Raw genomic sequence first — 12,150 nt, 5'->3', positions numbered from 1 at the left:
ACTGTTACACTAGCCTACTACATAGTAAATGTACATGGTCTTCCAATATATTTATTTAACCATGTCAGCCTAGTGATCGTGGACATAAGGAAAAGAAGGAAGCCACTTCACAGGCGCAAACTCAAGCGTTCAAGACGGGCACCAAAAGATGGTGGATAAATAAAGATGGCTCACTTTCGCAATTTACTTTATAAAAAAATGCCAGTTCCGGTCTACTTAACGCCAAAAGTGGCAATAGCTGCTGGGTCTGGTCTACTTAAATCATTGACTTCAATTGAACCAGAATAAGAACAGCAAGTGGGGTGTCTCGCTTACTCGTCCTTCTCTGACGGGCAGCTCTTCAGTAGGAACCCCACGCCCAACTTCTACGTAACGAGAGAGTAGAAAGTCTTTTCCAAGATGGCAACGACCATAGACAGCAGCAATGCCGTACAGGCGACAAGCAAAAAGCATCTCGGAATTCCCGAAGCAATATTTGTGGTGGGTAAAATATGAAGTATATACACACACACAGTGTATCGCTTATAACGTTACTTTGTGCAATACGTTTCTCTCAAAAAAATATATATATTCGCCGTTGTCCAGCCTCTCTGCTAGCCTGTCACACATGCTAACTAAGCTAATGCTAGGTAGCGAACGTTATCTAGCAAAGTGGTGCTATGTTCATTTACATCCTTTTAGGGAAATAACGCCCGACAGAAGCCCATTAGCCGACCTGGCTACCTATCCAATTTTCTCTTTGTCATCCAAATGCAATTAAACAGTTATCTAACGTTAACTACCTTGTATGTCACCATAGGTTTAGTGTGAGAATGACTCGTCTGATATAACGTTAATATTAGCTAACGTTATTTTGTCGACCGTTGTAGGAGGATGTCGAGTCGTTTATGAAGCAGCCAGGCAACGACACCGCAGACGCCGTACTGCGGAAACTGGATGAACAGTACCAGAAATACAAGTATATGGAGCTCAACTTGGCGCAGAAGAAACAAAGGTAGGCCCCACTGTGGACCAGTACGAAAACGGATGAGAATGCATGCACTCATTACCGTAAATTGCTCTGGATATATATATTTGAACCTTTATTTAACTAGGCAAGTCAGTTAAGAACAAATTCTTATTTACAATGACGGCCAACAAGGAGTACTCATTAAATTGTTGCTAGTGGTTGTACTAAGTTATCCTCATAGGTTACTTTTGTTTACATTGTGAACAGTCACCGTGGTCGCGTTAATGCAGAATTCTGTGTACACGCAGAATATATATTTCTTGTTGAATGCATAAGAAACATCTTTCTGCGTTTTGTAAATGCCTATCTACAATGCTTCTTGCTGTAAGTTCTCCTCGGCATCAGACTAACTTTGTGCTTTAGTTGCCCTTCTCCACTTAGATGACAATTCACAAATGGGCATCAGCAGACAGCTCTCTGACAGAAGCTACCTTTCTCTGGTAATTTTCTCGGTGTAGCCTACTTTTCTCTGGTAAAATGCAAGATTAGCCTCAAGCAAAACATGAAGAAATGTAGCTGGCTACATTCTTTCCATGAGTAACATTAGAAATATGATGGCCAGGCATTGGTTTTGCAAAATTACCTTGCTTTTTCAGTGTAAACTCATTTACTTGTGCCTGACGTTGCACTTATGATGTCTTTTGATGAAAATGAAGCTATTTTCTGCCGAATGTGTTACACTAATATAGTTTATGTGAAGGAAAACCATAGTTGCACATCCGTGATCACTCTATTGAAGCAAAAAAACAGACTTTCAATATAAAATGCAGGTGAAATGGTTTAAAACGCGATTTTGTGATGGTCAGCGTTATGAAAAGGCAGATTTTCTGAACTCTAACGTGACCCCTGAGTCAAGTATCTGCTAGCTAGGAGTAGCTAGGAGTAGCTAGGAGTAGCTTCTTGACTACATTCATCTTAGTAAAATAACAAGTGGTGTACAGTCGAGACCGTACAGTCGAGACCATACAGTTCGAGACCATACAGTCGAGACAGAGAGAAGGCAGGGAAGAAACCACCATTTACCCACCTATAGGCTGCTATAGCCTACATATGTATTTAGTTTGTCATTCTATCGTTTTCATGGAATTTTATGATTTAAATCTAATTTAGCAGAATAAATTATCCGGAAATACTTTCACCTGCTCTGTGTATTCTCAAATTGAAAAAAGTGTGGGGGGGGCGGGGGGTCACTCCTCTGAGCTGCGGCAGCACTACCCCCCTGTGTACAGGGCTTTGCTGCTGTCGCTTGCCCTTCTCTGCCATTTTCCCAACTGTTAACGATGATAACGTAGTGGTGGAGAGTCGACTCCAAATAATTGATTCCTTGACTCGTTACACGTCGACTCCCATTTCTGAGTGTCAAAATGTAAACTCCTTAATAAGATTCAGTGTTTTTGGAACGTAGGAGACTGATTAGTCAGAGTAGGTTGGAGCACTGGTGTGCACTGCCTTCATATCACAGGCAGTATAATAGGCTAATAACCACACCTAAACTTTATTAAGGTAATATCAAAAGTTTGTTGAGCCATTGTTTATAGGGAAAATACGAGCAGGATATATATATTGCGACAAATCCATTACAGTTGGAACTGTATTTGGCCAAAGAAAATGACTCCACAGAACACAATTAAACACTTGCGAACTGGTGTAAACCTTCACAGAAAGTTTTGAACAGGCTATATTGCAGCATTAACCAAGAAAGACTAGTGCCTACCGTACCCAACACATGACAGCAATAAGCTAATGATGTTTATTTTTTTTTACAACAGGCCTATGTTAAACAAAATACGAAGCACACAATTTAAAAACACAGATCAAACTTCATTTAGCCAACAGATGTCTCCAACAGAATGAAGCAAAACGTTTTTATATTCATAAATACGCCTACAACAATGATATACAATAATGATGATGATGATGAAACAGATGATTATAATTAGGAAAAAAATGAAGTTCCAAAATGGCATCCTACCTAAAAAGGAAGTTGCACAGTAGCCATGCCAACGCTCTTCTCATCTTTGTCCACTACAATATTAACACTTGTCTATACAGAGGACATTCCCCCTGTAGGCTTCCCTTCTGGGGGAATTCCGACCTGAGTTTAAGCGCCTCGTAAATGGAACGTAATTCCCTTTTTTCCCCTCTATTGCATATTCAAATATTGAACGTAAGCATGAGAATAGCATGCTTTTCACCCACTATTCCTTTGGGGTGGAGATTGAATTAATTAGGTATATACTTTATTTTTATGATAGAAATAACATCATTCTCCAGGCACTGTCATTTACAAATGGAATACAACTATGTAAACGAGTAAGCTGTTTGAATACGGGAATTGTAAATATAAATGACACTTATTTTTAGATCTATCAGGGGCGGCAGGTAGCCTAGTGGTTAGAGCGTTGGGCCAGTAACCAAAAGGTTGCTAGATCGAATCCCTGAGCTGACAAGGTAAAAATGCCGTTCTGCCCCTGAACAAGGCACTTAACCCACTGTTCCTAGGCCGTCATTGTAAATAAGAATTGACTTGCCTAGTTAAATAATACATATTAAAAAAAATATATTTTACCTTATAATCGCTAGAGACAAATGTGAAACCAGTCATATGGCAGCAAAACTGAAGCATATCAACTTTCCAAAGTAATGTGAAATCCTGTTCCATTATGCAGAATTTAAATTGTACGGTATTTTAACTTAGTTTCTTAATTCTAGAATACCCCGACTTTGTTTCCTATATTTAACATGTTAAATACTGTCAGGATAGATCGTCAGTAGGCCTAATAACAACACATTCCACTGCCAATTTACTGTTAGTTACCTTCAGTTGGTGTAGTCTACATTATTTAATTGTTTAGTTTCCTTCATTTGCTTAATTTATCAAGAAGCTGATTTAAACAGCATGATCATCACACATTCCACCTTGTGCTGGTGGACAATATAAGGCCACTAAAATGTGCAGTTTTCTCACACAATGCCACAGATGTGTCAAGTTTTGAGTGTCATGCTGACTGCAGGATTGTCCACCAGAGCTGTTGCCAGAGAATTTAATGTTAATTTCTCTACCATAAGCCCCCTACAACATCGTTTTAGGGAATTTGGCAGTACGTCCAACCGGCCTCACAATCACAGACCATGTGTATGGTGTCGTGTGGACGAGCGTTTTGCTGATGTCAACATTGTGACCAGAGTGCACCATGTTGGCTGTGGGGTTATGGCATGGGCAGGCATAAGCTACGGACAACAAACATAATTGTATTTTATTGATGGCAATTTGAATACACAGCGATACTGTGACAGGATCCTGAGGCCCACTGTCGTGCCATTCATCCACCGCCATCATGTTTCAGCATGATAATGCACGGCCCCATGTCGCATGGATCTGTACACAATTCCTGGAAGCTGAAAATGTCATAAATTAGGCATCAATTCCTACATCTGAATCGCCGACTATAGGCATCTCTAACTTTCATTTTACTAAAATAAAAAAAATGCAGCCTCCTTCGGTCAACAGTAGCCCAAGGCTTCTCTCTCGTGCGCTCTCTCGCTCGTGCGCTCTCTCGCAGCAACATGCAAGGAGTGAGGGAATGGTGCCGACGCATGAAATCGGGATGTGGCCTATGATGTGCAGCCCCGGCCAGGCTACAGTTTTATTTATCTGTTTTTTTTCTCCATTTATTTTATCAGCCAATAGCCGGCAATTAGCGGCTAAAGGAAACCCTGAGATGTAATACAATGATTCTAATTCTTCTTCTATGGTGTTTCTCGCTGCGATCCTCAGGTTGAAAAGCCAGATCCCACAGATCAAGCAGACTCTAGAAATCCTACGGCACATGCAGAAGAAGAAGGTAAACAAACAAATATGTGGGGTTTACTTACTTTGTCTTCTCCTCAGACCTTGCCAGCCCGTCCCCGTTTTCTCCCTCCTCCTCTTCCTCCTCGGCCCTAACTGTTCAATGTTTCCAGACCTATAAGCAATATGATGGAAACTATGCTCCTTATCCAGAGCCTTCAGAGGGGGAGGGACTGAGGACAGGAAACCACTGTAGAGTATTGGGTTTCACCCTGTGTTCCCGCTCCTCTCGTCCAATAGGAAACCACAGACCCGATGGAAACACACTTCCTATTGGCTGACAACGTTTACTGCAAGGCGTCAGTCCCGCCCACCGACAAAGTGTGCCTGTGGCTAGGGGTGAGTACTTTGGGATTGATCCTCCTCAGCCTGTGCATGTATATCCAAAGTGATGTTCTTTGTACTGACCCACCTCCCACCCCTCTTAAATGAAGGCTAGAAGGAGCCTTGTTAGGGAAAATTCCCAGTTTCTCCTAGGAAGGAACCATTAAGCAAGCAATAGTAAAAACTACAATATACTACCATTCCATACTCTAACCTCCCTTTCTTCCCTCTATCCCCTCACCCAGGCCAATGTGATGTTGGAGTATGACATCGACGAGGCCCAGTCTCTTCTGGAGAAGAACCTAGCGACCGCATCACGCAACCTGGACTCCCTGGAGGAAGACCTGGACTTCCTCAGAGACCAGTTCACCACCACCGAAGTCAGTATCCTTACGCCGAAATATAGGCCCACTCAGCCCAGGGACTATGGGTGAACAGGATCGGAGGCTGGAGAAGTATGTGATGCTGCCAAAAGTGTTCTGAAGTTCCAAAAGTTCTACCAGTGCAGGAATAGAAAAAAAGATGTGTCTGGTGGTCCGCCAAGAGAGTTGGGAAACTCTGAATTTAGTAGAGATGTGAACTGTATCCTGAAGCAAGCATATAGGCCTAGGCAGCGTGGGTTAATAGGCCCATAGGCAGCGTGGGTTAATAGGCCCGTAGGCAGCGTGGGTTAATAGGCCCGTAGGCAGCGTGGGTTAATAGGCAGCGTGGGTTAATAGGCCCATAGGCAGCGTGGGTTACTAGGCCCGTAGGCAGCGTGGGTTAATAGGCCCGTAGGCAGCGTGGGTTAATAGGCCCGTAGGCAGCGTGGGTTAATAGGCCCGTAGGCAGCGTGGGTTAATAGGCAGCGTGGGTTAATAGGCCCATAGGCAGCGTGGTATAATAGGCAGCGTGGGTTAATAGGCCCGTAGGCAGCGTGGGTTAATAGGCAGCGTGGGTTAATAGGCAGCGTGGGTTAATAGGCCCGTAGTCAGCGTGGGTTAATAGGTCCGTAGTCAGCGTGGGTTAATAGGCAGCGTGGGTTAATAGGCAGCATGGGTTAATAGGCCCGTAGGCAGCGTGGGTTAATGGGTCCGTAGGCAGCGTGGGTTAATAGGCAGCGTGGGTTAATAGGCCCGTAGGCAGCGTGGGTTAATAGGCAGCATGGGTTAATAGGCAGCATGGGTTAATGGGTCCGTAGGCAGCGTGGGTTAATAGACAGCGTGGGTTAATAGGTCCATAGGCAGCGTGTGTTAATAGGCCCGTAGGCAGCGTGGGTTAATGGGTCCGTAGGCAGCGTGGGTTAATAGGCAGCATGGGTTAATAGGTCTGTGGGCAGCGTGGGTTAATGGGTCCGTTGGCAGCGTGGGTTAATATTTCCGTAGTCAGCATGGGTTAATAGGCCCGTAGTCAGCATGGCTTAATAGGCCCGTAGGCAGCGTGGGTTAATGGGTCCGTAGGCAGCGTGGGTTAATGGGTCCGTAGGCAGCGTGGGTTAATGGGTCCGTAGTCAGCATGGGTTAATAGGCCCGTAGGCAGCGTGGGTTAATGGGGCCGTAGGCAGCGTGGGTTAATAGGCAGCGTGGGTTAATAGGTCCGTAGTCAGCGTGGGTTAATATTTCCGTAGTCAGCGTGGGTTAATAGGCCCGTAGGCAGCATGGGTTAATAGGCAGCGTGGGTTAGTAGGTCCGTAGGCAGCGTGGGTTAATAGGCAGTGTGGGTTAATAGGCCCGTAGGCAGCGTGGGTTAATAGGCAGCGTGGGTTAGTAGGTCCGTAGGCAGCGTGGGTTAATAGGCAGTGTGGGTTAATAGGCCCGTAGGCAGCGTGGGTTAATAGGCAGCGTGGGTTAGTAGGTCCGTAGGCAGCGTGGGTTAATAGGGAGTGTGGGTTAATAGGCCCATAGGCAGTGTGGGTTAATAGGTCTGTCAGCAGCGTGGGTTAATAGGTCTGTAGGCAGCGTGGGATAATAGGCAGCGTGGGATCATAGGCCCGTGGGCAGCGTGGGTTAATAGGCAGCGTGGGATAATAGGCAGCGTGGGTTAATAGGCAGCGTGGGTTAATAGGCCCGTGGGCAGCGTGGGTTAATAGGCAGCGTGGGTTAATAGGCAGCGTGGGTTAATAGGCAGCGTGGGTTAATAGGCAGCGTGGGTTAATGGGCAGCGTAGGTTAATAGGTCTGTAGGCAGCATGGGTTAATAGGCAGCGTGGGTTAATAGGCCCGTGGGCAGCGTGGGTTAATAGGCAGCGTGGGTTAATAGGCAGCGTGGGTTAATAGGCAGCGTGGGTTAATAGGCAGCGTGGGTTAATAGGCAGCGTGGGTTAATAGGCAGTGACAGGGTGTCCGCGGGTCCTTAGTCTTAAATGAATTTATCTAAATTAAAGGCCTTAAATTGTCTTAAATTCAGTTGTCAATGGTCTTAAAAAATGCAGCCAGAGATGACTATGGTGTTTCTGCTATGTTATGCAGCTGGCGAAATCAAATAAAAACATTAAATTATAGCCTATTCTTACCGAGGCGCATTTTCAAGATGCTAAGAGAGTTCCACATGTAGCCTACGACTGTGTCTCTCTCTGTGTGCCACTGCAAGTCTGCCGGCTATGGCCAGCCGAGAGGGCACAGCGAGCAAGTTAGGCTACAGAATAGATAGCCGATTCGAAACATTGTTTTTAGCTTGATTAGTTAGCTCACTCGTTAAGTGATTTTGTTAAACCATAAAGTGCAGTATCTTCAGAGTTCCTCTAATCAATGTGCCTGTTTTTCTGGGATAATGATAATGAGCAAGACACTTTTTTTCTGCCTTTCACACTGCTCTCCTGTAGAAAACAAATATATATATGATTTGTTTTCTATCTATAAGAAAAACACAGCTATCCTGTGTAATACTCGGGGTCTAAAATTAACACCCGCCGCCTGCCAAAACGCAGGTAGATTTTGGCATCAGTGTGTAAGAATGTCTAATTCAGGTGGTAACACGCCGGGCCCCACAGTGTAAGCGTTTTAATAAAAAATCATCACGTATGGGGGGACAAGTGCAAGCTTTCCCACCTTACGCATTAACACTGCCTGGGGGCTGTAAGTGCTGAAAGTTTGAGAGTTTTTCTTTAAGAAGCAATGGACACAGACATAAGTTGTTCTAATTTACTCTAAAGTCTACAAAAGTGAGACTTTGTCCTCGTGTTGGCTATTTACATTTGTTTTGTTCACAAGCTAGGTTGCTTTTCAATGTTTCAGTTTGCTCCTACTGCTAGCAAAAAGAGACATCTGGCCTCTAGTAGTGACATTCTCACAGGCATGGTGATTACTCAGTGGCCCTGTTACCAAGGTAACCTTAAAAGGGCAATTTAACTTTTATTTTTTGTCACTTATTTTTGTTAAAATACTCAGGTCACGGATAATTAAATTAGATCTTACTAGTAATACGTTTTACTGGCCCAACGCTCTAACCGCCCCAACATTACTAAGCTCATCTGTTCTGTGTTTCTTTGTGTAATTGTGGCAACAACAACAACAAACGCTTGGCTGGTTAAAAAAAACTACCTGCCACAGTGGCTGGTTTAAAAACAGCCTACCTGCCACAGTGGCTGGTTTAAAAACAGCCTACCTGCCACAGTGGCTTGTTTAAAAACCGATAGTTTTAGGCCCTGGTAATAGTTGTCACAGTTGAAGAGAAGATGTTCTTAGCTTTATGCAGGTATATATATATATATATATTACATTTCTTAGCTGTGTATTTTACAACAGAGATATTGATGTGGAGAGCGTGAAATGAGCCTCGGCCTCATTGGGTATTAGGCTATGACATCAACATCTTTATTTGGGACACAAATAATTACTTTACTGTTAGATTAAAACCTGGCTACTTCCAGTGAAAATTAGATTTAGAGGGAGTGATCTAGCTCATAGTGTTTTGAGTTTCCACTTACCCAGCTGGTGAATTAGCACCAAATATATTAGTGCGCATAAAGATTTCGGCAAATTCATCTATATTTAACAAAAAACAATATTGACCTATTTTAACACACAAATATAACGACAATAGTCGTAATTGTCTACCCAAAGTTTATGACGATCACTGGATTAGGTTGCAAATATCTTCAATCATGCATTCCTGCCTAGATTAACCAAGTTATTTGAATACCGTCTCAGTAGTCAATTGTACTTCTTTACTAAATCTCTGTCAATGGCATTTCAAGATGATTAACCAACTCTTTATTTCTATTGGTGACGGTGTGAAAAAAGTTGAATATTAGCAGGTTTGTGGCGCACGCAGACCCTAATGGGTATTAAATTGCATTTCAAGTGGCATTAAAAAAAGTCAAGTCTTAAATTCAACCTGATGGAACCTACAGATACCCTGAGTGAAGAAAGCTGTGATACAATGTTCTCTGTGTGTCAGGGATGGTTAAACTGGTCTTTGGGTGCTGCCTTGTCTTGTGTCTTGTGGTTTTACAACTTGAGGCAGTTTATGGTCTGGCAGGGCAGAGTTACGGGTGCAGGTGTGGCAGATGGGTGTGTCAAAGCAGGGAAAGTTGGGTTGTATTCAGTCGACACGAACCAGGAGAAAATAACATTTTGAAACTGAGTTACATAGTTCGTGTTGACAATTGGATCTTGTTTAAACTGTAGGTAAGTACTGTTGTTTTGATAGACTGGTAACGACAGTGTTTACAGTGCTTCTGAAAATACTAGACAAAAATGTCAAACTGAGAAGTGTGTAATCCTTAACCTATCGCCTCCCTCAGACATGGCACGAGTCTACAACTTTGACGTTAAGAGGAGGAGCAAGGACAACCTCCTTAAATCAGTCAAGAAGTCTTGAGAGAGGGGGACCCCCCACAATAAATACCCCCCCCCCCCCCCCAGTAACCCGCCCCAACTCCATGTTCACATCTCTAGTCTCTACAACATGTTTGCTACCTAAATGGCACCCTATTCCATATTTAGTGCACTACATTTAACCAGGGCCCATAGGGCTCTGGGTTCAAAGCAGTGCACCACAGGAGGTTGGTGGCATCTTAATTATTCGGGAGGGAGGGCTCGTGGCCATGGCTGGAGCAGAAACACTACGTTCCAGACATTTATTATGAGCCGTCCTCCCCTCAGCAGCCTCCACTGCAGTGCACTGTATAGGGAGTAGGATTCCAGTTGGGATGTGGACCAAGCCTTATTCTATTGATTTATTACTTTTTAAAGTATTTTTTCAAGTAAAAAAAAGACAAAACAAAAGTTACTACGGCAGTTTTTTGTATTCTTTTATTCCGATTTATTTAAGCACAAATCTTTTTGAACCCCCTGCTTAGTCTTTAGGTTGTCGCCTGTCCTACATTTCTTCCTCCTCTCGTTGTGTTTTCTGCCATTTAAGTTGTTGTGTGCTGCTTCTTCTTACAAACTCTTACTGACGTTGATCTTTGCTATGTACTCGTTTGGGGACTTGGTTTGCTTTCAGAACACATCCTGCTATTACATTACCCATAATCCTCGCTGGGCAGGAAATGGGAGAAGAGGAGGAGCAATCTCACCAGTTCAAGTTGACACCTTCCTGTGATTATGAGAATGTTTAAATGTCGAGCCCACTCTCTTGTGGGTTCCGTCCCTCACTCCTAGTCCCTCGACTGCATCTGAAATTACACCTTATTCCCAGAAGTAGTGCACTAGGTAGTGAATAGGGTCCCATTTCGGATGTAGCCTCTTTTGCTGCCTGTCTGTCTGTTTATTTTATATACCTCCTGTCTTCCCTCCTCCTCTTTCTCAACGTCACGTTGTATTCATTAGAATACTGAAGTGGAAAAAAAGAAATGTCAAACTAAAAAAAAAAAATGAACATTTTGGGAAAGAGAAATGGTCCTGTGTTCTGTGTTTGGTGCTAGTCAGTATCTGCTCTTGCTAATGCCTTACGGAATAGTCATGCAACAATAGCTATGTTTTCCATCAATTTGTCCACTTTTTGGGGGGGTATTATTATTATTTAAAAAGATGGCAAAGAAAATAGCCTGCTACTGTGGATTTCCATTGAACTAGATTGTTGAGAAACTGCTGGAGGAATATGGTAACTAGGTTTCGAACAGATTTTCATGTGAATATTCTAGAATCCGCATAGAGAGAATATGCGTGGTAGGCTATCAGTGGTAGGCTATGTTTCCACCAAATGGACCTGTTGTGTATAAAAAAAACAATGGGTGATGATTAGAGGTCGACCGAATATGGTTTTCCAACGCCGGTACCGATTATTGGAGGACCAAAAAAAGCCGATACCGATTAATAGGCCTATTGTTTTTTTCAATATTTTATTTTAATTTTTTTAATGTATTTGTAATAATGACAATACTGAATGAACACTTATTTTAACTTAATATAATACATCAATAAAATCAATTTAGCCTCAAATAAATAATGAAACATGTTCAGTTTGGTTTAAATAATGCAAAAACAAAGTGTTGGAGAAGAAAGTAAAAGTGCAATATGTGCCATGTAAGAAAGCTAACGTTTTAAGTTCTTTGCTCAGAACATGAGAACATATGAAAGCTGGTGGTTCCTTTTAACATGAGTTTTCAATATTCCAAGGTAAGAAGTTTTAGGTTGTAGTTATTATAGGACTATTTCTCTCTATACCATTTGTATTTCATTAACCTTTGACTATTGGTCTTTAGGCATTTTAGTATTGCCAGTGTAACAGTATAGCTTCCGTCCCTCTCCTCGCTCCTACCTCGAACCAGGAACACATCGACAACAGCCACCCTCGAACCAGCGTTACCCATGCAGCGCAAGGGGAACAACTACTCCAAGTCTCAGAGCGAGTGACGTCTACATTTGAAACGCTATTAGCGCGCACCCCGCTAACTAGCTAGCCATTTCATATCGGTTACACCAGCCTAATCTCAAGAGTTGATAAACAGCGCAATGCTTCAGAGCTGCTGTCAAACGCACGAAAGTTTTATATATTGGTAGACACCAAGAGAGAGACATCTACACTGAACAAAAATATTAACG

At 42.9% G+C, this 12,150-nt stretch overlaps 1 protein-coding gene across 1 annotated transcript; it reads left to right on the top strand.

Annotated features, from left to right (window-relative positions):
• Positions 1-327: 327 nt before the first annotated feature.
• On the top strand, positions 328-11,523 carry LOC139415892 (prefoldin subunit 3-like). The gene is made up of 6 exons (XM_071164041.1): positions 328-480; positions 870-994; positions 4,788-4,854; positions 5,100-5,198; positions 5,429-5,567; positions 9,906-11,523. The coding sequence occupies exons 1-6, from the start codon at positions 400-402 to the stop codon at positions 9,980-9,982; spliced, it is 588 nt and encodes a 195-aa protein (XP_071020142.1). The 5' UTR covers positions 328-399; the 3' UTR covers positions 9,983-11,523.
• The last annotated feature ends 627 nt before the right edge of the window (positions 11,524-12,150 follow it).

Source organism: Oncorhynchus clarkii, chromosome 9 (assembly GCF_045791955.1).
Source record: "Oncorhynchus clarkii lewisi isolate Uvic-CL-2024 chromosome 9, UVic_Ocla_1.0, whole genome shotgun sequence".
Classification (NCBI taxonomy): Eukaryota; Metazoa; Chordata; class Actinopteri; order Salmoniformes; family Salmonidae; genus Oncorhynchus; species Oncorhynchus clarkii.
This window is presented reverse-complemented; position numbering and strand designations above follow the sequence as displayed.